The sequence below is a fragment of the Macaca thibetana genome, chromosome 2 (genome assembly GCF_024542745.1).
Source record: "Macaca thibetana thibetana isolate TM-01 chromosome 2, ASM2454274v1, whole genome shotgun sequence".
Lineage (NCBI taxonomy): Eukaryota > Metazoa > Chordata > Mammalia > Primates > Cercopithecidae > Macaca > Macaca thibetana.
The window spans coordinates 10,026,343-10,053,521 of record NC_065579.1 but is presented as its reverse complement, the minus strand read 5'-3'; the positions used below and the strand labels follow the sequence as shown (position 1 = coordinate 10,053,521).

Below are 27,179 nucleotides of genomic sequence, written 5' to 3'. Positions count from 1 at the left end.
TTTGTCAAAGCAAGCAGTCACTTGATCCAGTGGATCAAGTGGCTCCTGAAGCGGTCACCTCCTTACCCAGGCCACTGGGTTCTCTTGTCAGTTGGAAAAGTTGAGGTGGGTCGTTTAAAAAATCCCTCCCAACTTTGAACTTTGAATTGTTTTGTACACAAAACAATTGTATGATTGGTTAGGTAATGTTTACGGTGACAACAATGAAATGGGCATGGTAGTTTTTCTGGTATGTGGATTTCTCCTGCATACATGAAAGACAAGTTTTACAACAGCCCTTGCCTTGGGATACTTGTCTGTTGGAATACATACTGTATAATCATTAGCAAAACAGGAATAGTTTCTAATGAAATAAAACCTGTAATAAGGACTGTATTAGGCTATGCTAGCATTGCTATAAATAAATATCTGAGACTTGGTAATCTATAAGAAAGAAGTTATAATTGGGTCATGGTTCTGCGGGCTGTATAAGCATGGCACTGGCATCTGCTTGGCTTCTGGGGAGATCTCAGGGAGCTTTTACTCATGGTCAAAGGCAGAGGAGGAGCAGGCATCTCACATGGCAAAAGCAGGAGCAAGAGAGGCAGTAGGCAGGGGAGTTGCCACACACTTTTAAATGATCATATATCATGAGAACGCACTCATGATCATGAGGACAGCACCAAGGGGATGGTGCTAAACCATTCATGAGAAATCTACCCCCATGATCCAGTCACCTCCACAGGCCCCACCTCCAACAGCAGGTATTTCAACTCTATGTGAAATTTAGAGAGGGCACGTATCCAAACGATATCGAGGATGGCTTACTGGGAAATGTCAACATTGTTTATCCCTCTGCTGCTCACTGATTCTCACTTTTCAGGCAAGGAAACTAAAGTTCAAAGGACACTAGGACCTATAGTTAGAAATTTGTCTCCAAACTCATATTCCTTTTCTTTTTTTATTTGGTATAGTTCAGGTTTATCTGTTAATTTTTTTTCCTCCCTACAATGTGAGTATCTGACTGACTTATCTCTTTGACCTCTGTTATTGAGACGAAGCTGTCTTCCCAGGAGAACTAGGAGAGATGAGATATGAACCCTGAGGCATCAGCATTCTCTTTCCCCATCATTCTGAGTCAAATTAGTGAAATAAGAGTGCCAGGATCTGACTAGGAGTTTAGGAGGTATAGAAGTAAGCCACAGCCCAGTCAGAGACTTGATAAACCTGAGAATTTCTGAAGCTGGTTGAGACCCTAGAAATACATAAGCAACACCCTTCTGTTTTTCATAGGTGAGAACTCTGAGGCTCAGAGACAGAGCAGAAGACAGAACCTGGTCATCTGACTCCTTGTGTTCTGCTTTTTTCATTGTTCCACTGGACGCTCATCAGAGGGAAGACCTTTCTCCTCAGCTGGTGAGTCCCACACACAAAAGGAATACATTTGCCTTTAAAATCAATGTATATGTTTTAATGAGTTTTAAACATCAGTGTTTTCCACTTTAAGTATGAGCATCGGTAACTAGGATGCATTAAGAATAAGAGAAGAACTGAAATGCCTTTCCTTCTTTCTTAAGTTGCTTTTATGGCAATAGACAATATATAATCATGCTAATAAAATATGTGGCAAAGCAAAGGCAGAGCTCAGCTCTTGGAAGGTGGCAGGCATTGAAATTGGAGGAAAATTTGGAGTAACGATGATTCCAGGTTGCCAGCAATTGTATTGCTTCCTTCTTTCTCATTTGGCATGGAAGAAAGTGTTCATGAAATGGAAAGACCAAAATGAAAATGTCACTAAACAGTGTTTGGGCATTTATGAGGAAAGAAAGCAATATTATTGAGTGTCTCTTGTTTACCCTTTTTCATGGTGCTGCTTCTTTTGTGATGTCATTTCATTTTATGTATTTATTGTTTTGAGATGGAGTCTTGCTCTGTTGCCCAGGCTGGTGTGCAGTGGTGCAATCTCAACTCACTGCAACTTCCACCTCCCAGGTTCAAGCGATTCTCCCACCTCAGCCTCCCAAGCAGCTGGGACTACAGGCACGTACCACCATGCCTGGCTAATTTTTGTATTTTCAGTAGAGACGGGGTTTTACCATGTTGGCCAGGCTGGTCTTGAACTCCTGACCTCAGGTAATCCACCTACCTCAGCCTCCCAAATTTCTGGAATTACAGGCGTGAGCCTCACTTTATTTTTATAACAACCCTTTGGGGCAGGGCAGGCTAAATTTGCTTAGGCAAAGGGTGTGAGCCTTTGTTTTAAAGGGCCTGCTAGAGCTCCACCAGGACGTGAGTGCAAATCCTGTTATGTGCTCAGAAAGGAGAACCGTGACCAGGTAAGGTAAACTTTTCCTCGTGTTTTGGAGTACCTCTGTACTTAGTGGGTAGAGTAGAACATTATATTCTAAAAAATCTGGGTGGTAAAAAGAATCAACAGTGTGGAATACCATGGGCTAGAAGGAGAGTTGAGGAAATTAGCAAGGGAATTCTGCGTGCGACTTCCACTTAGGATCCTGATTCGATGGTCCCCATTGGCTGAGGCCAATTCGTATGTGCCCCCAGCGCTGGCTTTGTACTGAGTAAATAATATACCTTGACATATTTGTGGTGTAGTTTTCCAAAACGGAGATGATGCCATTGTGATTGAAAAAACCTAACTTCACTTAAAAGTGTAACTGAGTTTATAGTTGTGTTTTGTCTCTCTGTCTTTTCTTAATCAGTGTATCTTAAAAGTACCACTGACTATGTGCCTATTGATCTATATCACATAAAAGGCTGGAAACCACTGGTTTGATGCTTAAATCTTAGTGTTTGTTAAAATTTCAAACATGGTCTGGAATATATTCCCCCTAGCATACGTTTAATTATCAAATGAAATATCTTTGTCACCTCCTCTACGTCTTGAGTTTTTTCAGTGTTTATAATTAAACTGTGATAAGTATGAAGCTTTGCACTTGGGCTTAAAAAAAATCAACAGTGTAATGATAGAATGGGAGAGATTTCCTTAACAGGAGCATACTGGAAGAGACTTAGAAGTTTTTGTTATTCTTAAGCTAAATATGAGTCAACAGTGGCTTTTGTTGGGAGTGGCTTCCGAAATGCTGATGCAGTCTTAGCCTGCATTTAATAGAGTATGGCATCTAGAATGAAGTGGGCGGGTGATTTTGCAAACCTAGGACACCTGGAAACTGGCAAGTCCAGAGGTCATGTGAGCCTCAGGCACAGTTTGAATAGGACTCTAGCTTTGTTTTTCTGCAGCACTTCTTGCTCTGCCCTTTTTTGTGCCTGGGCTTCATCTTTGGAATGTTTTACCTCATGGGTCATGAGATTGCTGCCTGATGAAACCCAAACTATAGACATCCGTCTTCCCATTTTGGGGAAAGAGCCTGGTTTGCTATATTCTCATAGCCTTGGCTCACTGTATATTTCTGAACCAGTCATTGAAGCCAAGATAATGGGATTATGCTAATCTGAACCAAGATTCTCGTGAAACTAAGTTTGGACATAGTCTCATCCAAACCTCATGGTACTTACACAGGGGAGAAGAGGTGACCCCTCAAAGGAATATCTGGGTGCTGTTAGGAGAGGGAGAGAGGACCGGAAGCTCCGTGGGCAACCACAGGCCTTCTGCAAACCTCTTTAGCCCCCTGTCAGAGACCCTCTAGAGAGCCAGGCTTTCGTTCCTGCCTCACCTTCTGAAAAGGCATGAGCCAGCTGGACTCTACACGAGGCTGCTGAGAGGACCAGGAATGAAGGCCAGCCAAGAACTGCTGCAGGAATGAGACCATGGATTCTGCCACAAGATTCTGGGACCATGTGCTCATGACCATCCAGAACATACAACCTGGACAGGAGAGGGACAGCATTGCTTGTTCATGTGTGTGTCTCCAGAGTCTGCTGGGGTCTCTGGCATGGGATAGGTGCTGCATGCATTTTCATGGATAGAATAAATCTGAAGGTAGTAAGGGTCCCTTTCCCAGAGGGTGTTCTATCGGGCATTGGCTGACTCTCTGTTGGGGAGTTATAGGAATTGTCGCCCAGATGAGGTCAGACTACATGGTTTGATGAGAATGAAACAAATGACTGGACAGGCTGGGCATGGTGGCTCACATCTGTAATCCCAGTGCTTTGGGAGGCCATGGCAGGAAGATCAATTGAGGCCAGGATTTTGAGACCAGCCTGGGCAATGTGGCAAGACCCTGTCTCTACGACTAAACAAACAAAAAACCCAAATGACTGGACAGAAAGAGACTTTTGACTTAAGAAGTTTGTGAGGGCATAAAAAGGCAGTGAGTATGGTGGGATGGCGTAACAGAAGTCCTGACAAGTATGAGATGCGCAACCCTAGAAAAACAACATCCCTTCACCCTTATCTTTTTGATCTGAGAATTAGGAACAATAGTCATTGCCCTGCCGACCTCTCATGTTTGCTTAGAGCAAGTGCGTTGTTAAATGCTGACTTGTTTTGTAAACTATAAAGTGTGGTTCCTATATGGTAGGTTATTACAGTTGTCTTCTTCCTTAAAGACTCATCTTGAATATAAAGAAAAAGACAATGTAAGTTCAGTGCCCAGCACAGCATCGGGAACATTAGACATGCTCAGCGTATGCCCTTCCTGCCAACCTTGCACCTCTTCCTCCTCTGGGTTGGATAGGCACTAAGTTGTCCTCAGTCCTGCAGCTTGATCTGCAACTTTGCTTAATAATGCGGGTTAGAATTGAAATAGAATTATGTATTATTATTTTTCACGTTCATTTTTGCCTGAGACAGGAGGTGGAGAGTGGTCAATTCAGAAACCTGGGAAGCTCAGTGCTTGAGAGACCCCACAGAAGCTACAGTCTAGCCCATTTGGCTTCTTACTTTGTTAGATTAGATAATCACACCTGCTGCTCCAGGCATGACTAGCCTAGTGGGAGTCAGGAAGGAAATTATTTCCCTCTGTTGATACCAGTTTACAATTGCCGACTATCGCCAAGGGCTTTCAGTTTTAATATTTCCTCTTTGGTCCTCAGAAGTATCAGGTATTAGTCTCTGCCGGAAGCAAAGCATTGGTCACTTCCGTCAGGGCGAATGTCTTGGCTGTCTATAATTACTCAGTCAGGTGCTTTCTGGGCATGTGTGAGCATTTGCTCAGCCAGCTTTTATTGCTTTTATGTTATTTGCTTCAAAAATTACAAGAGGATTTGCTGGGTCTGAGCAGTGACCTATTCAGTCCCCTGAAACTCTGTGGTTCTTCATGTAACCCAGGGATGTCTTGTAGGAGGTATGTTTGCTGTCCATGAAAGTAAAAAGTAGTGATATCTCTTTCTCTCTTTTGCTTCCTTCCTCCTAATTCCACATTCTTCTATTTCTTGGCTTCTGGCACAATGGAGATACCTCTACTCTACATTAGGCATGGCCTTAGGGGATCCGAATTCTCAGGTCTTCCTCAATGGGTTGCTGTGTGGTAGACAGCATCTGAAGTGTGAATGGATAGAGAGCTCTTTGTAGATTGTGGCCAAATATTTACCCCTGGTTCATAGAGTATGTGTTTGCTGCCCTGGTCTCAGTGTTGGTCTGGATGTTAGTGAACCACATGATCTTTAGGAAACTATGTGAATTAGGCTTAGTCCCTGACCTTGAGAAACTTATAGTTAGGGGAAAAGACAAACATATAAAAGAGAAATACACATTAGAAACATATTCTTTTTTTTTTTTCTGAGACGGAGTCTTGTTCTGTTGTCAGGCTGGAGTGCAGTAGTGCGATCTCGGCTCACTGCAACCTCCGCCTCCCGGATTCAAGTGATTCTCCTGCCTCAACTTCCCGAGTAGCTGGGACTACAGGTGTATGCCACCACACCCAGCTAATTTTTGTTTTTTTAGTAGAGACAGGGTTTCACCATATTGACCAGGATGGTCTTGATCTCCTGATCTCATGATCCGTTCTCCTTGGCCTCCCAAAGTGCTGGGATTACAAGAAACATTTCTTTCTTTATGATACACCTTTATTAATCACCAGATATGTTTCAGGCCTTATGCTAAGTGCTTGGGAAATTGAAGTAAATTATAGTCTCAGATCTCATGGGGCATGGATGAAGGGTTGGGAGAAAAAAAAAATAGGCCAGGCGTAGTGGCTCACACCTGTAATCCCAGCATTTTGGGAGGCTGAGGTGGGCAGATCACTTGAGGTCAGGAGTTAGAGACCAGCCTGACCATCACGGAGAAGCCTCATCTCTACTAAAAATACAAAATTAGCTGGGCGTGGTGGCACATGCCTCTAATTCCAGCTACTCGGGAGGCTGAGGCAGGAGAATTGCTTGAACCCAGGAAGCGGAAGTTGCAGTGAGCCGAGATCGCATCATTGCACTTCAGCCTGGGCAACAACAGCAAAACTCTGTCTCAAAAAAAAGAAAAAAAAGCATTGATTAATATTATCTCACAATTTCTGAAATTTGGGAGCAGCTTGGATGGGTGCCACAAGATCTGTCACCACATTGCATTCCAGGTATTGCTGGACTTGCAGTCTCACCGGAAGGCTGAACTCCGGGGAAGATCTACTTGCTACCAAGCTCATCACATGATGGTTGGCAGGATTTCCCACAGATTACTGGGCTGAAGACTTCAGTTTCTTGCCATGTGAGACTCTCCATAGCGCAGCTCACATGGCAGCTGTCTTCCCTCAAAGTGAGTGAGCAAGAGAGAGTCCCTGAGAGGCAAATCACAGTCTTTTTATAAGTTAATCCTGGAGGTGACATGCTGTTCCCTCTGCCTCATTCTCTTTACTAGAAGCGAGTCACCAAATCCAGGCCACACTGAAGGGGAAGGGTGAGTACAAGCACCAAGGTATGAAGACCAGGAGATGGAGTTACACAGAACCATCTTAGGGGCTGCTCACCACAGATTCCCCAGGTTTACGTGGCTGTGCTAAGTGAAAGTGGGCGTTGCCTGAAGCTATTGAATAAACCCAGCACACCTCTGTGGATCAGTTTTACTTGAAGGCATTTTGGGGGGAAAACTCCATTTAAAACTCTTGAGAGAAGCATTGATACGTAGTAGCACAGGATGTAAAATTGGCATGGCTTTTAAGAAGAAAAACACAAGTTTTCAATTCATGCTGTGTTCCCTTACCTCTATATTTTTGCCCTCCTCAGTGATTAGAGCTTTTTTGGTAGAAATGTCTAAAGGTTCTTGCTTGAGCCCTTTGCTGTATGCGTGAGACACCAAGACTTGGAAAGGGCACAGACTCTTCCAGGGCCACAGAGCCAGGGGTAGTCAAGGGAGGAACCATCTGCAGCTCCTCTCCCTGCCCCACCTTCCACCGCTCCACACAGTCTGTGCTGCATAATGAGTCTGCGCAACTTTTAGGCACGTTTTCTCTTCTTTTCTCAACCTCTCTCCTGTCCCGGAAACAGATTAGGAAAAATAGGTCAAAAATTGGAATCTTGAGCTTTGATTTTGTCCTTTTAGTTAAATTTCAGGGCTCTGCATCTCCTGGTGGGCCATGCTGTGTCCTGAAAATGTGCATAAATCAATATTACACGGCTCAGACAGTGTGTCTCTGCAGTTACGAATAACATTTGTTTTAGGAACAGAGAGCTGATATACGACATTACTTTGAGACTGACAAGACCAGACATAAAATCTCAGCCAATACCCTTTGTCTGGCAGGGAGTTTCTTTTCCAGAGCATCCTTCTCTTCCCCCCACCAAAGCAGTCCTTTTCAAAATCAAGCTCTGCAGTTTATTTTATAGAAGATGACATGTTCCCTTAGAGTCCACCTTCACGTAACTAGAAAAATCAGTGGAAATTGGAGCCTTAAAATTATGGTCAAGCTTATTAGTGACTTTACAGCCAAAATGAGGAACGTGTGGCTTTGGTCACTGAGAATGTGGCTGGCCAGAATATCAATTCTGCTACCTACTCCATGGTCCCTTTCACCTCTCAGCATTTTTTTAAATACTCATCTTATTTTTTTATTTTTTATTTTTTGATGGAGTCTCACTGTCGCCCAGGATGGAATGCAATGGCACAGCTCACTGCAGCCTCTGTCTCCCAGGTTCAAGTGATTCTCCTGCCTTAGCCTCCCAAGTGGCTGGGATTACAGACGCATGCCACCACATCCAGCTTTTTTTTTTTTTTTTTTTTTTTTTGTATTTTTAGTGGAGAGGAGGTTTCCCCATGTTGGTCAGGCTGGTCTTGAACTCTTGACCTCAAGTGATCCACCCTCCTCGACCTCCAAAAGTGCTGGAATTACAGGTGTGAGCCACCACGCCTGGCCAACTCTTCTTGTTATTAAAGTGTTTCTTACCAATTATTTCATTTTTATTAAAAGTACATAGTGGGAAATAGAGTTTTAGTTGACCAAGGACAACATGGTAAAGAGGAATTTGGAGTAGGAAGACTATCACATTAGTCACTGAATCCTACCTAGTTCACTTAGTTTTTTTAACCTGTTTTCACTTCTGCAAACCATGGAGTGAACAGTGCCTCCTTCAAAGAGTCTTTGGTGCTCTCAAAGCAGCGTAATGTCTATAAAGTGCCTGTTGAGTGTGGTACTTCTTATGTAGTTGGTACACATTGAATGTTAAGTTTCTGATCACCTTAAGAGTCTGTAACTCTTTGCTGGAGATCACCCTTAGTTCTTTTCTTCGTTAGGCCATTATCTCATGTCCTGTTTACACTGTCCCCTTGGCTTGGCCCAGACCTGCAGCCTTTGTCTGTTGGTCACCCCAGATTTCATGCTTCCTGAATCATTAATAGCCTCAACATTTCTAATTTTGCATAATGACTCCCAAGACCTAACTACAAACATCATAATGTGCTCATGTTTTCTGATACCTAGTGACTCTGGGTACAAAATCTTCATCCACTGTGTTTCATGGGGAAGGCTTATTGGGCATCACTACTGGAAACTAAGTGTTGATTTTAATGACAAGACTGTTTAGTCCAGAGGGTGAACTCTACTCAGGTGCCATTAGCAACCTCTTCATCTGTAAATGGAAGGGTCTCTGGGACCTGCTCAGCTCTGACCCGCTTTGGGTCCTTTTTGGACTTCTTCAGGATGAGATCACCTCACCCTGGTTCAATGCCAACTGGCTTGAGTTATATCAGTTATTAAAAATGATCTAATATTTTCCTTTCAGATCTGGGGCCCTGGCTCATTCTATGATTAAGCCAGTGATTTATTTATAATATGGTACGAGATGTCTGCAGCCACTCTATGATGTAATCTAAGAATGACATGAAAACAAAATAGGCTTTTACATAATGAAAGTATTCCTGCAATATACTTTATAGCAAGGCTTTTTTTCCCCCATTGAGAGTGGAGATATATTCTTTTTTTTCTTTTTCTTTTTGAGACAGAGTCTCGCTCCGTTGTCCAGGCTGAAGTGCAGTGGTGCAATCTCAGCTCACTGCAACTGAGAATGGAGATATATTCTTTACTTTTCCTTCCACTCCTGTTTAAATCTTCTTTTCCCATTTATGACACTTAAGGCCTTTAAGTCAATTTTTAAAAATCAGGATTCACAACTCCTCAAAGTCTCTGGTTACTCTTTTATTCTTGTCGTTTTCTTCATTCCCCATCCCCCACTGCCACCCTCCATGGCTCTGTGTGTAGCTGCTGCTCAACCCCTGCTCAGCACTCCACAGTCCTCACCATTCCTCTGCTTATGCTGTTTCTTCTGCTGGAATGCTCACCCCAATCCTAACTTTTCTTCTGCTAAAGGCATACGTCACTGGTTCCTACAAATAGCATCCTTCTATAGCCAGCTCAAATTCACATCTTCCTTCAAGCCTCCTGTGCTGTTCCTGCTCCTTGTCAGAAACCCTTTATCTGTACCTCTTATGGAACTTAGTACAATAGCAAGCCCCCACCCCTACTCCAAGGGCTATTTACAGACTGTCAGAGTTAAGGAGGAGAAATGACTTAGAGGAATGGGGTGAGGGGCTTTGATAGTTCCAGGTCTGCTCCTAATAGTGAGACCTGGTCAGTCAGTCATGGCTCATCTTTGTGGTTCAGTTTTTCTCCGCTGAGGAATGAGTGGTTTGGATTTTATTTAACATGGCCAAATGATGTGTTGGTAGTGGTTCCTTGAGGTACTATGCTGAGAAGGACTCTGAGGCTGCATCCTGACTGAGTTAATGATCACTTAAGAATATCGCCATGGTTGTGATCAGGGAGTGGAGAGTGAAGGCATATGAGAGGTATCTGGGCTGCTTTTGGACTAGGTGATTTAAATGTCTCTTTTTGTTCTACCTTCTGGATGCTTTCATTTACTGACTTGTAAAGTGTCTTGCCCAAGATCACATAGCCCATTAGGTTTTAGAAGTGGATTCTCTGATAAAGAGATGGTTAAAAGCTACACATTTGACTCTCACATTCATACATATGGGCTGACTGTGGGAGATGAAAAGCTAGAATAAGAAGTTCTAGAAGATCCATGACTTATTGAAAACACAAGACTACTCAAATTCTGTATGTCCTTGAGGTTTGGTGGGGTCACCTTTCACCTCTTTGTCTTCTCTGCTTCCTAGGGGTTATAATGTCCGCACTATTCAAATGTATGTCAAAGATGGCAGTTCAAGGTCAAGGTCAGAAAGGCAGCCTTACCCCATGAATCCATTAGATCTCTTGTTCCCCTTCTTCCAACTCCAGACAAGATGCTTAGCTCTCTGCAAGGAGCCCAATTGCATGAGCAGTAGGTCAGCTCAGCAACCAGGTGATTGAACGCTGGGACAAGAATAAAGGAAGGAAAGAAGAGGGAATTTTAGGATGGCTGAAGGTGCTGGAAACTTGAACCCTAGAGGAATGAAGAAGGAAGTGGAAGTGCTTACTGTAAAGAAGAAATAAAGGGGAGGGAGGAGGAGAGAGCAGAGCAGGCGGTGCTCTCCTGGGACTCTGCCATGGAAGGGGTGCAAACTTACTTTTTGGGACGTCTGAAAGCGTTCTGGCAGCAGTGGGTTGGAAGCTAGAGAAAGAGAGTATGAGAATGTTGATGTTTTCTCCATGTTTATTGAAAATGCTTAATGTTTAAATATTAAGCGCAAACCACAGATGGAATGTGCCTTTCAGGAGGTCGAAGTTCACAGTCACTGCAGATGTTTAGGTGGGGCTGATGCAGTTAGGTATTTTCTATTTTAGGTATTTTGTGGCGAGGATAAAATGTTATACTTGATGACTTTTAAGGGCCTCCCTGTCTTAAGAGTCTAGAATTTTTTAGACATGTTTTCTTATACATTTAAATAATTTCCATTTTAAAATGAAGGCTCTTTGGAGTCAAGTGCTTGTTCCTTTCTCTGTGATCTTGGCACATATAAGTGCTGACTTATCTTGGACAATCTCTTCTCCACTTAGCATTATTGAAGGAAAGGAGACTAACTGAGGATGTCTTGGAATTGTTTTGTACTGAATGTATTTTTGAAGATGATTTCTATGTTTCTTTTCAGGGTAGTTCCAGAGAAGTCTCTTTTTTTTTTTTTTTTTTTTTTTTGAGAGGGAGTCTTGCTCCTTCACCCGGGCTGGAGTGCAGTGGCCGGGTCTCAGCTCACTGCAAACTCCGCCTCCCAGGTTTACGCCATTCTCCTGCCTCAGCCTCCCGAGTAGCTGGGACTACAGGCGCCCGCCACCTCACCCGGCTAGTTTTTTGTATTTTTAGTAGAGATGGGGTTTCACCGTGTTAGCCAGGATGGTCTCGATCTCCTGACCTCGTGATCCGCCCGTCTCGGCCTCCCAAAGTGCTGGGATTGCAGGCTTGAGCCACCGCGCCCGGGCCGAGAAGTCTCTTCTTTAGGACTCCTCCAACCACCATCCCCTGTTGTCAATGATTTGCTGTTTTTATACTACCAGAATGCTTTGTTTATACATCCAATAAAGCATTCACGCCACTTCGGTCTGCTGTATGAGCCAGTTTTCACAATCTTTCTTCTCCTCTAGATTGTAGAAGCTCCTCGAGGACATGAATTATGTCTTTTTCCATAGGAGGTCCCATGTCATCTAGTATAATGGTTTGCAAATAGTAATAATGATGACTCATTAACTTGACTGTTTACTGAGCACCTACTATTTGCTAGACACTATTCCAGGTGATGGGACTACCACAAATGTTAACAAATAAGACAGAAAAATTAATGAGTAAATATGTAATATTCACATTGTGATCTATTAGGTTGGTGCAAAAGTAATTGCGATTTCTGCCATTACTTTTAATGGCAAAAGCTGCAATTACATTTACACCAACTTAAATATATTAAGAAGAAAAATAATTGAGGTTAAAGGCATGAGGAGTAGGGAGTACACAAATATAAGTTCACTGGCCTGAGAAGGTCTTGATGGTAAGCGTATATGTGAATGGAGACCTGAGTGAAACGAGGTAGCAAGCCAGAGATGTGTGGATGGGAGGGACCGGAGGAAGAGTGTGTAGGACTGACTGAAAACAAATGCAAATAACCTGAACTGAAGCATGCTTGGGACACGCCGGAAAAGTGAGGAGGATAGTGTGGCTAGAGTTAAGTGTTTAAAAGTGGTCATGCATGCCAAATAAAAATAGTTGCAACAACCAGTAAGGCATGCATCAGAGATATTGTGGGTTCAGTTGCAGACCACCACCGCAATAAAACAAATATTGCAATGAAGCGAGTCGCACGAAATTCTTGGTTCCCAGTGCATATAAAATTTATGTTTACACTATACTCTTAAGTGTGTAATAGCATTATGTCTAAAAATACAGTGTACATACCTTAATTAAAAAGTTTATTGCTAAAATATGCTAGCAATTATCTGAACTTCCAGTGAATCCTGCTTTTGCTGATGGAGGGTCTGGTCATGATGCTAATGGCTACTGACTGATCAAGGGGGTGGTTGGTGAAAGTTGGGGTGGCTGTGGCAATTTCTGAAAGTGACACAACAATAAAGTTTGCTGCATTGATTGACTCTGCAGAGAAAGAGTGATATCAAGCTGTACCACTTCTCTGTAGCATGTGATAATGCATGATATCATTTTACCTCCAAGAAAACCTCTTTCAAAATTGGAGTCAGGCCTCTCAAACTTTGGATCTGCTTTGTCAATTAAGCTTATGAAATATTTGATATCCTTTGTTGTCATTCAGTGATGTTCACAGCATCTTCACCGGGGTAGATTCCATCTCAAGAAACCATTTTCCCTGTTCGTCCATAAGAAGCACCTCCTTATCTGTTCCAGTTTGAACAAAAGATTACAGCAACACACTTGCATCTTCATTCCACTTCTAATTCTAGTTCTCTTGCTATTTTCACCACATCTTCAGTTATTTCCTCCACTGGTCTGGAACTACTCAAAGTCGCCCGTGAGGACTGGAATAAATTTCTTCCAATCTCCTGATATTTTGACCTTCTCTTATGAATCACAAATGTTCTTAATGGCATCTAGAATGGTGAATCCTTTTTAGAAAGTTTTCAATTTACTTTGTCCACATTCATCTGAGGAATCACTATCTATGGCAGCTAGAGCCATGTGAAATATATTTTTTATAATAATCAGACTTGAAAGTTGAAATTACTCTTTGATCCATGGGCTGCAGAATGGATGTTGTGTTAACAGGCAAGAAAACAACATTAATCTCTTTGTATATCTCCATCAGAGATCTTGTGTGACCAGGTATGAGCAGAAATAATTTGAAAGGAATCTTTCTTTTTTTTTTTTTCCTCTTTTCTGAGCAGTAGGTAACAGTGGCTTAAATATTCTGTAAACCATGCTGTAAACAGATGTGCTTTCGTCCAGGCTTTGTCACTGCATTTATAGAGCACAGGCAGAGTAGATGGAGCATAATTCTTAAGGACCCTCAGATTTTCAGAATGGTAAATGAGCATTTGCTTTGACTTACAGTCACCAGCCACATTAGCCTCTAACAAGAGAATTACTCTGTCCTTTGAAGCTTTGAAGCCAGGAATTGATTTCTTTTCTCTAGCTCTGAAAGTCCTAGATGGCATCTTCTTTCAATACAGGCCTATTTCAGCTACACTGAAAAGCTGTTGTTTAGTATTTACCTTCATCAATGGTCTTAGTTAGATCTTCTGGATAACTTGCTGCAGCTTCACCACCAGCACTTACTGCTTCTCCTTGCACTTTTCTATTATGGAGACATATTTTTTCCTTAAACCTCAGGAACCGATCTCTGCTAGCTTCAGATTTTTCTTCTGTAGTTTCCTCACTTCTCTTTTCCTTCATAGAATTGAACAGTTAGGGTCTTGCTCTGGATTAGGCTTTGACTTAAAGGGAATTTTGTGGCTGGTTTGATCTTCTATCCAGATCACTCAAACTGTCTTCATATCAGCAATAAGGTTGTTTCACTTTCTTATCATTCGTGTGTTCACTGGAATAGCACTTCTAATTTCCTTTATGAACTTCTTCTTCTTTTTTTTTTTTAATTCACATCTTGGCTGTTTGGCTCAAGAGGCCTAGCTTTTGGCCTATCTTGGCTTTTGACGTGCCTTCCTCACTACGCTTAACTATTTCTAGCCTTTCATTTAAAGTGAGAGATGTGCTACTCTTCCTTTCACTTGAACACCTTGACACCCTTGTGGGGTTATTAATTGGCCTAATTTCAGTATTATTGTGGGACATGGGGAGATCCAAGGAGGGACATGGGAATGGCTGGTCAGTGGAGCAGTCAGAGCACACCTATTTATCGATTAAGTTTGCCATCTCATATGGCCATGATTTGTGACACCCCAAAATAATTATAGTCACATAAAATATCACTAATCACAGATCACCATAATATATATAATAATAATGAAAAAGTCTGAAATATTGTGATAATTACCAAAAGCTGACACAGAGCCATTAAGCGAGCACATACTGTTGCAAAAATTGTACCTAAAGACCTGCTTGATACACAGCTGCCTCTGCAAGTCTTCTATTTGTAAAAAACACGGTATTTGCCAACTACAATAAAGTGAAGTGCAATAAAACAAGATATGCCTTTATTTGTTAAGTGCACATTGAAGATGCTTGGGAAAAAATAAATTGCCTTTGTGATTTAAAGAATCCACATAAATCTAACAAAAGAATGACAAAACATATTTCTGTTTTTCAGCTTTAAGAGATGGGGGCAGCGAGTGGATCAGGAGCAGGATGGTAGTGGTGGGCAGCTCAGAACAAGTCCAGTTGCCGTGGGGTTTCCCTCCATGGCAGAGGGCTCTCCACTCCGTTTCTCTGCCCCTGCGGCAGGCACACCTGCAGGGATGCTTGGGCCCTGGGTGCAGATGGGCAATCGTATGCCTCATCACCCATTCAGGCACACACTTACTTGTTTTCCACATGCAAATATGGGCTTTTTGCGGATGAATTTAATACAGTTGTTGCTTCCTCATTTTATTTAAAACAAAACAAATGGCCAACCATGTCAGTTGAGGGTAGCAAATAGAAACATGAGTATTACAGTCTTTGCTGTTTGTGTCAATTACACGGCTGAAAGGAATCCCAGGCAAATCAGTCTTTTCTGTGCTCAATTTTATTTTTACTTTATATCACCTTTTCTTACTATCATTATTGGTTTTAACAAAATTTTTAAAGAGGGCTATCGCATTACTTTCTCTTAATCATTTTATCAATATTTCAGGCTCCTTAGTTCTATTTTGTGGTTTCCACCTTTGACATTTTTAGTTTCTGAACTTGGGGCCCATCGTACGAAAAAGGCATTATGGAGTCTCCAAAAGCCTTTGGCAGGTGGTATCTGTGACTTCCTTAGCCTGGAAATAAACAAATAAACAAGCACAAATTAGAAGTATTTGTCCTATTACTGCACTATTAGTATCGACTGCGCAACATCATGCAAAAAGTCACTTTCATTTATCTGGCAGGTCCTATGTAAACACCAATACAGTCAAGAGGGCTTGGATAGGTATTTGCCTTCATTTCTAATGAAACTTCAGGCCTCTAGGGTAGGATATCAAAATTGGTAGATCATTTGCAATTTATTTTATCCCAAACACCTCACTTTACAGTCAGAGAAACTGAGTCCCAGAGAGGTAAAATGAGTTGCACAAGGACTCAGAGAGCAAGAAGTAGAGATGGGACTTGAGCACCTCGATCTCTGGTATTGCTGTCCTCTAGTTCATGGAGCTGGCAGATGGCTACCTCTGTGACCTGGGATGATGGAGAGACCGCTGGACCCTTCAGAGGATCTCATCTCAAGGTGGGGTTTATGTGTAAATGGTATCTGTGTGTTTCATTTTCCTTTCATAAACTAATTTGAAAATCCTTTTGGGATCAAATTTTAAGCCAGAAAGTAGTGAGGGGGGACGTGGGTAGGAATTGCTTACAACTTGCCTAACAAGGTTGTTGACTGCATAAGAGTCAGGAGTTTTGGGTAAGTCTGTGTGTGTGTGTGTGTGTGTGTCAGAGAGAGAGAGAGAGACAGAGAGGTAAAGAGGAACAAATGAAGAGGGAGAGGTCAGATTGTTTGACAGTAGCAACTTCATAGGCACAGAATTTCTGAGTTAGAAGGAAGTCTAACATGTACTGAATTTATTTCGTAGTGAAGGAAATTGATGTGCCTCGAGTAGCTGAGAGCCTTACTCAAGGTCATTCCGCTGTAATTGAGTAGTTAAAATATTAGACTAGCAACATACTTGAGTAGAAACTTTCATATAAAAAAGCATAATCATAATTATCCAATCATATTTACTAGTTAACTAGTAAGGCTGCTCAGGTGGGATAACACATCTATCTTCTTTGGGATTCTTCCCTCAGATGTGGTTTTGGTGGGAGGAGCATGGCAAGGGAGGAACGAGCTCCAAATGCAGTCCTCGGTGATCTGAGCGGACACACAAGCACAGATCAGAGACACTCTTAGTGAATGAACCTCCCCATTGGCTATATTAAAGTAATCCTCTGAAAAAGTTCCGTGTGGAGAGCAAGGCCAGTTAGGGAACATTTTGTGAATCTTTTATATGTCCTTAACTATATGATTATTTTATTTTTAAATGAAAAATGTTAGGATGTTACGGGGTATGTATGCATAGTCTAAAGTGACGATTTTAGAGGTAGCAAGACAGTGAGAATGTCCCTACATGTGAAATGGGCACAATTTTATCAGGGAAGTGTTAATAGAGGGTTAATGTTCTACATAGCGGCTGTAAGAATGATAAATGGTCATGGGGATAGCCTGACACTCTAGGAGCAGAAAGTGGTGGGTATGGATAGGACTACTGATACAGCGTGAATTCAACCTGCTGTTATCTGCGCAGGCCTCTCTGCAGCTGTTTGCCCTGAAGTACATGCTGTACGTTTCTCCAGCTGATCCTGCATGACTGGATATAAATGCCTGTCCGCTGTGTGCTGGACAGCCCCAGACACCCTCGGCAGCCTGCTGTGTTTGTGTGAGACATGCTGTGTTAGGGATTTAAGCATCTCCCTACTTGTTCCTCATCTTTTTCTCTTCTCCTCCTTCTGATCTCCATTCATGTTTCCCTTTGGGGGAGAAAAAGTCATCAGAGTTGTTTGAAGGTTCATTTATGTTGATTTGTTTTTATTGTCAAGCTAGTTTGTTTCCTGCTTGTATCTGTAACTGATGTACTTCATGTGAGACCATGTTATAATATACTTGAGTTCTTCTTGGCCCTCTGATATCTTTTCTTTTTTTCTTTTACTGAAAAATAAAAGATTTCCTTATCTCTTCAGACCTACAGCTTTCTCATCTACATGGACAACCTATTTTCAAAGAATCTTCGAGAATTATTGACTTTGTTATAACTACTACTATGTAAGTAATTTCAGATGATAGAATTCAAAATAGATTTAACTTGTTTTTCTAGGAACAATTTATTTTCCCTATAACTTTAAAGAGTAATGGTGGGGAATAGGACATTCTGAAAGTAAGAAGAAACATGCCAAATGAGTTTCTGACTTCCAGTTAGGCATTTGGAAAAAAAGTCTTTATTCCAGTGATCTCTGCTCATTGGAAAGCTTTGGGCTGGTAGATTTCATGATTCTGACGCTGTACGTCCTCTTGAGTTACAGTGAGTGATGAGGCCAAATCACAGGGTGGATGGTGTGCTTTTTTTGGGCTAATGGGTGTTAAGGAGGCATGCTGTCCTTGGACGTTAAGACAGATCATTTCCTCAGTTGGGTAATGTTTAAGGAATCCATTAAATCCTTAAATATATGGCACACATAAGGCATGCAGAACTTTTAGAGACTCAGCCTTAACATGGGTTACGTTTTAGCATGGCTGATTGGCTCAACTTGATTTTTACTGGGTTTGTTCAACATATTTCTCACTTATAGGTAAAAGCCTGCTTTTTATCCTCTCCATCCTCATCACCTTTTTAGTTGTGTTTCTGCTTGATTCTTCTTGCATTCAGGTCTATATTGTGTTATAAAAAGAGAGAGACAGAGAGAGAGAGAGATAAGAAGAAGAAGGAAAGAAAAAGAAACACACATACACACACACACACACATTGAATGGGAAGGCAGGAGAGTAGAGCTCTGACCCCAGCTCTGTCATAGCCACCTGTGTGACTACTTGCAAGCATTTTCATCCATTCAACAAATTACTTTTACCCACCAGGTACCGGAGGTACAAAACTGTGAAAGACACGGTTCTTACCCTCACCGCTTACAGTCAGGAGTAGAGAATTACACAAATAGGTACACAAATAGAATGTGAAATCACTTCTCCTTTCTGGGTCTTCATTTTACAAATGCAAGAGCCAGAACTGGGCCAGGTGATCACCAAGGTCCCTTCTGAGGCTAACATGCCATCATTCATGCAAAATTCATTAAACATCCGATAATCACTTATCTAAGTGAAAATTAGCAAACATTTCCCCTTTCTCCTTAGTTTGTAGGGGATGATATTGAAGATGAATGAGGCAATGTCTACAAAATGCTTTAATAAGCAAGTTGGAGAAAGAGATTATGTAAGTTTGAGGCATTATTATTAATGAAAAATGAAAACAAGGGCTGATGTTTTCAGAGAGAGAACAGATGGTTCCTTTGTTCAGAATTTGAGTATAAAAAAGAGAGAGAAAAAAGATACTTGCCATATTGTTTAGGCCCTGAATGTGAGTAACTTTAAAATGCCAAAACAATCTGGTTAGGAAAGTCCCATAGATTCAAAATAGCTCCTACAGTGATCAAACTATAATTAATATAACAAAAAAAATGATGGTAAGAAAAATACTAATAAGAAATGCCACAGTGACAACTGACACAACCTAACAAAAAGTCCTATTTTTGCATCAACTCTAGAAACTTCATTTTTTTCTGTTTTCAGGAGTTATACCACACTGTGGAACAAACTAGTGAGAACCGATTTAAAACTGTTTCTACAGTTCCCCCTACCCCTCAGGTTATTTTAGTTTCCCATGACTCATAAAGGAAATCTTCAGGATTCACAAGAAATTGGCAATTCTTTTCCATCTTTGCTGTTGGGTATTGATAGGAAAACAGCGTGGTTTGGGGCAGTTTAAATACAGAGCGAACTTCCAGGGATTTGGGGTGGTGTCGCAGAAGGCCGGATCTGGGAAGGACCTTTGAAAAGCTTGCATGGAAAGTTGTGAAATAAATGGTTTCTTTCTCTCTTTCTTTACTTCTAATATCTCGTGATCTGTTTCTACAATACACAAGCTAATTGATGTTATCCTTTTGGCGTGATTCTTGCTGTCCTGGGGTCTATCACTTGTAGGCTACGAGAATGAGGCCATAGGCCACCAAGCTGGCAGCACTGAGCAAAAGGTGCTAGACCCTTCTGCGTTCAGGTGACGTGTAACTGGTGCTGTGATTGGACAGGGTGACTAACCTCAGTCTCTCTGGGCGTAATTTCTTCACTGTGGAAAAAGGAGGCTAACTAGCAAGTTCACTCTGACACTAATCTGAGTTCAGGTCCACATCTTTTTTTTTTTTTTTTAATTAATTATTTTATTTTAAAAATTTTTATTTTTTGAGACAGTCTCGCTCTGTCGCACAGGCTGCAGAGCAGAGGCACAATCTCTCCTCACCACAACCTCCACCTCACGGGTTCAAGCGATTCTCTTGCTTCTGCCTCCTGAGTAGCTGACAGGCGCCCGTCACCATGCCTGGCTAATTTTTGTATTTTTAGTAGAGGTGGGGTTTCACCATGTTGTGCAGGCTGGTCTCGAACTCCTGGCCTTAAGAGATCCGCCTGCCTTGGCCTGCCAAAGTGCTGGGATTACAGAAGTGAGCCAGTGCGCCCGGCCCATATACAGTTGTAAGAAGGCTGAGAATGGCTTTTAATTTGGGAGCGTTTAAAAGCAAACATGCTTCCTCCAGACAACAGTAACAAAATATTGACATTGTTGAGGTGGGAACTTCTTTAATGCTACCCGAACTTCTTGCTGAAATGGTTCTAGGCAGTTTTGCATAGCTAGGTGTGGTAAGCTCATTCACAGACATGGAAGAGGCAGAGTGGGCTTAGGGAGAGGCACAAGTCTAGTGGTCCAGCTTGGGTTCTGGGTTCTAGTCCTGCTTCTGCTACGAACCCCATGAGACCTTGGAATACCCATCTCTAAGGTTTCTTTCAGAGCTGAATCACTGTTTGGTCTGTGATTCATCAAAGCAATTAGAAGACTCTGCCTCTCCTTCAAGGCCAAGACTTTGCTCAGAATACTCCCTAAGGACTTTCTCACTGTATGTGGCACTTTTCTCTATTAGACACTTTATTCATTCTCCATTGTATTAGAGTCAAAAGTGTGATCGTTTGTTGTAAAGGTGCCTTTTCCATGTCATCTCTAATAACCTACCCCTCTATCCTCTGAGTAACCTACTCTTTTAAAGCAAGTCTCCTTTGGCTTAATCACACTGCCTGGTGCCTACTCAGCATTATGTGTTTGTTGTCTGCCCTGAAGTGTGAACTCGGTCGTGTCCTGCTCTTTTCTGAAGCCTCAGCATGTACGTCGGTACCTGGTTCATGGTAGATTTTCAATGAATCTGAGTGAATGAATGATGGATGAATGATTTTGTATCTCCTTACCAGGCCATATGTCCCTTGAGGGCATGGACCATGTCTAATGGGTGGCCACCTGGTGTCTCATTCTTGGTCCGTTGTTAGTGGTGATTTTTGTCCTCTTCTTTGTACTCATCATTCAAGGCTTGTATTAGGGTAAATTATTAGCATAATTCTGCCTGGTTTCCCACTCCACCAATCCCCCCCGCCTTTTTTTTTGAGACAGTCTTGCTCTGTCACCCAGGCTGGAGTGTAGTGGCACAATCTTGGCTCACTGCAACCTCTGTCTCCCGGGTTCAAGCAATTCTCCTGCCTCAGCCTCTCAAGTAGCTGGGATTACAGGCATCCACCACTACGCCTGACGAATTTTTTTATTTTTCATAGAGACAGGGTTTCATCATGCTGGTCATGCTGGTCTCGAACTTCTGACCTCGTGATCCACTTGCCTTGGCCTCCCAAAGTGCTGGGATTACAGGCTTGTTTGTTTTTAAACAGTTTGTGGGCAGGGATGGTATTTTCTTATGATTCTATTCCTTAGAGATCCTGGTCCAGAGCCATTAGCAGAGAAAATTCTCAGTAAATGTTTGCTGACCTAAACTTCATTCCACCACTTCTGCCTTCCTTTTGCCTTTTCACCTTCTCTTAGAAGGCACCTTATATGATAATGTCAGCTATGCAATAAAGACCACATAGTAAATTTAATAAAATAGGAAGCATGCTTCCCTCTTGTTTCTACCCCAACACTTTTTTTTTTTTTTTAGATCAAAATAACATTGCATTTGGGTGTGCCCTGGTTTTATTTATTTATTTATTTTTATGTAGACATGGTGTCTCACTATGTTGCCCAGGCTGGTCTCCAACTACTGAGCTCAAGTGATCCTCCCACCTCGGCCTCCCAAAGTGCTAGGATTATAGGTGTGAGACACCACACCCAGCCCAGCCCTGCTTTTACAGAAAACAAAATAATGATGAATATATTGTACTATGCTCACTGTTTTCCTTTGTCTGTGAATGCTTCTTTTTTTTGTCAGGAAAAGGAAAAGGTTCTGTTTCTTGAACATAATTGTTGAAATATATTTTCAAGGTTTTTTACTTTATTTTTTGACTGATACCATAACATAGTGTGAAATGATGTGAGGATTTTCTAATGGAGAAATGACTTAGAATATCCCTTGGATGTCCTATCTACTTTTTAATTGTTTTATCATCCCAGACATGTTTCTCTATTCCTGTCTCTTCTTTTATCTATAAAATGAGGTTATTGAACTAGACGCTGTCTACAACTTTTTTTTTCTTTCATTAACATTAAATCTCTGGTACCTGAGAACATTGGGATCAGGCAGATATTTCTAGGTGTCTGTTTCATTGGTCTGCCCTTCATGTAGGAATGATGACCCATAGAATTTCTGTAATTATCGGCCTCAATAACTTTCTAAAGCCTTTAGAAAGCAGATACCCTTCAATTTATCTCACTAATTTGTTTGTGATTAACACCTTCTGCCCCTTCTCATATCCCAAGCTCGGTGTTTTGATATTTAATTACAGGGAATTCTTTCCCCTTCATAGATGATATAGCAATTGTATTTCACTTCTCTTAGCTGAAATCTCTGCTGACTTTCCATGTCTTATGAATTTAAATAGTCTAAATAGGGCATGAGATCTTAAATATTCCTTCCAGTTTCTACATTTGCTACTCAGCCACAACATTTTCCCTGGAAAAGGGTGAAAGCCCGTGAGTCCCCCACAGGGTGGGAGCAGTGAATACACCCACATTTTCCTACCATCTGACACAGATGAGACACAAAGGAGGGACTCAGATAATTATTTAACTGAATCAACTGGGTTCCTTAATTCTCATAGTATTATCCTTCCTTACTTTGTAAATAGGGAAATGGAGGCTTAGTCACACAAAATGTCTTGTTCGAAGTTACTAATCGATTGAGTAACTTAATAATTTATTGACATCTGAGGCTTTTCTCTGATTTTACAGCCTCAGACCAGAAATGATGGGATCTCAGCCTTCTTTGCTTAGAGATTGGTGAGCCAAGACCTGGAGAGAGAACTCTGGTTGTCTTAAGTCGCCCAGATGAACCATTAATAGAAAAAGAATTCTACTCAGCCAGCACTTAAAAGCTCGACATGTTTGTGTGGAGACCTGAGTGTGACTGAGTTCAGATCACTTTGATATCCTGGACCTCACTTGACCCATCTGTGAAATGGGATAATGAACTCTTTTCTGCATGAAGGCAGGGGACTGTCCAGATGACCTCTGGAGAATTCTTCTTACCCTGAGATCAATGGTTCTGTGAGTAGTATAACTCACACCTAAAGTCTTAGTCGCAGGGCACTTTAGTGGGAAAAAAAAAAATTGAGGCTATTTTTAGAGCCTTCATCTGTTTATAGACTAGTTGGTAGGAGAGCAATACCTTTGAAAGGTTAAGGAATAGTTTTATACACTGTGTTAAGGATGTTGTCAAAACTAATATTCATGTATGAAAAGATTTTAACATTTATTAATATTTCTTTCTATAGATTGGTGAAATTGGTTTGTTATTTTTGTCATTTCACTTTTGTGGAAATTGAGCAAAGGTGAGAGATAAAATGATGTGATCAGGCCGGTTGTGTTGGCTTATGCCTGTAATCCCAGCATTTTGGGAGGCCAAGGTAGGCGGATCACCTGAGTTAAGGAGTTCAAGACCAGCCTGGTCAACATGGTGAAACCCTGTTTCTACTAAAAATACAAAAATTAGTTGGGTGTGGTGGCACACACCTGTAATCCCAGCTACTTGGGAGGCTGAAGCAGGAGAATCATTTGAACCTGGGAGGTGGAGGTTGCAGTGAGCTGAAATCACGCCATTGCACTCCAGCCTGGGTGACAGAGTAAGATTCTATCTCAAAAAAAAAAAAAAAAAAAAAAAAAAAAATGTGATCAACATCAAAGGACACTGTAAAGCAGCAGAGGATTGAAGATTTTCCTAAGACTTAGTGGATGTAGAAGAGTTTAAAATATTCTAGCCCAGTGGTTTGCAAACTTGGCCACATATTAAAATCTTCAGAGGAACTTTCAAAAGATGCTTGCCCCCCTACAATGCTCATCTCAATCCCAGTGTCTGTGGGTGAGACCCAAGCTCAGTTATATTTTAAAACTCCTGAGAGTTTAGAACTGTTGATCTAGTCTTGGTTTCATATCAATTTCTCTGATGGTATCTTGCTTGACATCTTACTTACTGGGCTGCATTTTTATGCTACGACTTCCCTGACACCCAAGTGAAAACCTCTGGTTGACCCCAAAATTCACCCAAACAACATGAATGTAATAGGAACTCTTGAAAAGGCTTACAAGCCTTGAAGTAAATGTTGGGCAGAGGGAGCGAAAGGGTTAATGTTTTTTTTTTGCATTGGGACCTGCCTTCTTTTTATGCTTCTAGGAACGTTTAAAAACGAGAGCAAGGAATATATTTCATTGCTTTAATTGTTCAAGGTCTTTTAAAAGCGTGTGCAATAAAATGCCATTTAAGATAACTGACCTTTATATTTTAATGCTTTTTGGAAGGGAACAATACCTAGTGTTCAGCTGCAGTATAACTTTTAATTATATATATATATATATATATATAAAAAATATATGTGTGTGTGTGTGTGTGTGTGTGTGTGTGTGTGTGTGTGTGTGTGAGCAGAGCTTGTTTTGGAATCAGAGTGCTGAGGATTTTGCTGCCTTCCCAGATATTTTACCTGTTTCTGTTTCAACATCAAGTTCCATTCAGTTGATGTTTCTTGACCTCATAATGTCTAACCTTTATATCTTTGTTTCCTCTGTCTCCAAACTTATCTGAGAAGGAGACTTCAAGGCCTGATTCATTCATTTTTCCTTCTGCTGGGAAGCTCAGGTGTGTCATGGAAGCTCATGTGGCCCAATCTACATTTTGACAAAGAGGAAAGCTCCCTGCTCTCCCCTGCACCAATTCGTTTGGTAATTTTTAATCCCAAAGGCCACTGCTAATACATTTTTAAAAATTGATGCTGGCTATTACGTTGTTAGATATAGCTCATCTTCCAACTCTAAACTTGCTCTTTGTAAAAGGGAAATAGTACTCAGGTTGCAAACATAGTGAACTGGAATTTCAGAGGCTTGAATTGACCTACAAAACTTGTAACTGTAGCCCTGGTTATACATCCACTGTGGTCTTGGACATGTGAGGTGTTGTCTACCCTCAGGAGTTTTAGAAGAAGAAATTTTATGGCATCACTTTCCATATTAAGAAATTAAAATAGCCAGGTGCAGTGGCGCGCACCTCTAATCCCAGCACTTTGGAGGCCAAGGAGGGAGGTTAGCTTGAGTCCAGGAGTTTGAGTTTGAGTGGAGTGGTCAACACAGCCAAGACCTCACATCTACAAAAAATTTAAAAATTAGCTGGCATGGTGGTTCATGCCTATAGTTCTCAGCTACTCAGGAGGCTGAGGTGGGAGGATCGCTTGGACCTGGGACGTCAAGTCTGCAGTGAGCTGAGATTTTGCCGCTGTACTCCAGCCTGGGTGACAGAGCAAGACTGTGTCCAAAAAAAAAAAAAAAAAAAAAGAAAATATGCAAAATTCTTTGTGTAGCTCTGAAATATATGTATATATGTATATATACATAAATATGTGAAATAAAATTGCTTGTGCTTAATTTATTATTTTAAAATCATGTTTGAAAATAGAGCTAATTCTCAGTTATTACATTTCCCCCTCTCCTCTTTCTGATGGTTTTTTTCTTAACTTTTGATTGTAAATGATTTTAAACTTATTTAAAAAGTTGCAAAATAAGCATAGTCCAATATAGCCATATACTTTTACCCAGATTTGTCTATTGTTAACATTTTATCCCATTGGCTTTATCATCCTCCCCCTTCCTCCCTCCCTTCCTCTCTCTCTCTCTCTACACACATGCACACACACACACACGCTCTCCCCCACCCCATATATATATATATGTATTTTTTTTTCCCAGAAGTATTTGAGAGTAGGTCACATATATCATTGCCTCTACCCCTAAGTATGGTGTGTATTTCCTAATAATAAAAAGAATACAGACAGTCTCCTCATATTCACAGTATGGTAATCAGCTTCTGTACATTTGACACTGATTCAATACTTCAATCTACTGTCTGTACTTGTCCTTTGTCAGGTGGCCCAGTTCTGTCCTTGAAGAAAACTGCTTTTTTGCCTTCAGTGTACAGTCCAGCGTAAGGTCAGGTAGTGCATTTAATTGTCAAGTCTCTTTAGTCTCCTTTGATTTGGAACATTTCCACAGCCTTTCTTTATCTTTTATGTCATTGACACTTTTGTAGAACATCGTGTTCTCCCCCTTTACAAATATAGTATTCCTCATTTTGTATTAGCCACTTGTTTCTTCACATTTTGATTCAATTATGCATTCCCCGAAGGAATATTACAAAGATGATGTGTCTCGCTCAGGTGTCACATCTGGAGTCTTATGTGTCCATTTATCCATCATTGGGGATGTTAATTTTGAGCAACTGATCAACTGATCAAGGCATTGTCCAGTTTCTCTGCAGTATAGGTATTCTTTCCTTTGCAATTATTAAGCTATCCATGGGGAGACACTTTATTGTTGCTCCTCGTCAAAATATTACCCTACATTTCCTCCTAAACCAGTATTAAGTATGATGGCTGCAAAATTAGGATTCCATGTTACTACTCTCTTCACATTCATCATTTGGCATTCTGCGTTCTACTGTATGCGGGAGCTCCTTCCTTCTCCCCCATCTCTCTCTTCCTCTCCTCTCCTCTCCTCTCCTCTTCTTTTCTTTTTCCTTCCTTCCTTCCTTCCTTCCTTCCTTCCTTCCTTCCTTCCTTCCTTCCTTCCTTCCTTCCTTCCTTCCTCCCTCCCTCCCTCCCTCCCTCCCTCCCTCCCTTCCTTCTTTCTCTTTTTTCTTTCTTCTTTTTTCTTTTTCTCTCTCTTCTTCTTTCTCTCTTTCTTTCTCTCTTTCTTTCTTTCTTTCTTTCTTTCTTTCTTTCTTTCTTTCTTTCTTTCTTTCTTTCTTTCTTTCTTTTTTTCGGTTATGGTCTTCAAGATTCCTGTTTCAATCTTTCATAATTCATTCCTGCTATATAATTATTTTGACTGTCAAATTACCCCAGATTTGGTCAATGGGAGCTGTATCAAGTTGACTCCTGTGCCCTTGAGACATGTACCCATCATCTTTGTTGTTGTTAGCAATTGATTAATTGCTGGAAGAAAAAGAGGTTCTAGTTTGGTCTTGTATATTCT

The 27,179-nt window shown here is 41.2% G+C and overlaps 2 protein-coding genes and 1 long non-coding RNA gene across 13 annotated transcripts in view; 2 read left to right on the top strand and 1 right to left on the bottom strand.

The window, feature by feature from the left end:
* LPP (LIM domain containing preferred translocation partner in lipoma) overlaps positions 1-27,179 on the top strand; it is a 739,054-nt gene that overhangs the window by 70,447 nt on the left and 641,428 nt on the right. For 7 of the 8 annotated variants that reach the window (XM_050779290.1, XM_050779294.1, XM_050779289.1 and 4 more), the window contains one exon: positions 1,273-1,395. Coding sequence is in view for 1 of the 8 variants with exons in the window: in XM_050779288.1 (XP_050635245.1) it covers positions 16,092-16,135 (44 nt within the window). In the remaining 7 variants the exon portion in view is untranslated. Of the gene's footprint in view, positions 1-1,272; positions 1,396-3,907; positions 16,136-27,179 lie in introns of those variants that run through there. The other variant, XM_050779288.1, reaches the window with a different exon arrangement.
* Positions 1-27,179, bottom strand: part of SST (somatostatin) — a 1,150,223-nt gene that overhangs the window by 545,055 nt on the left and 577,989 nt on the right. The gene's annotated exons all lie outside the window — the stretch shown is intronic.
* Positions 16,142-23,834, top strand: LOC126948046 (uncharacterized). The gene is made up of 2 exons (XR_007723321.1): positions 16,142-17,704; positions 22,899-23,834. It is a non-coding gene; the product is annotated as an uncharacterized LOC126948046 (long non-coding RNA).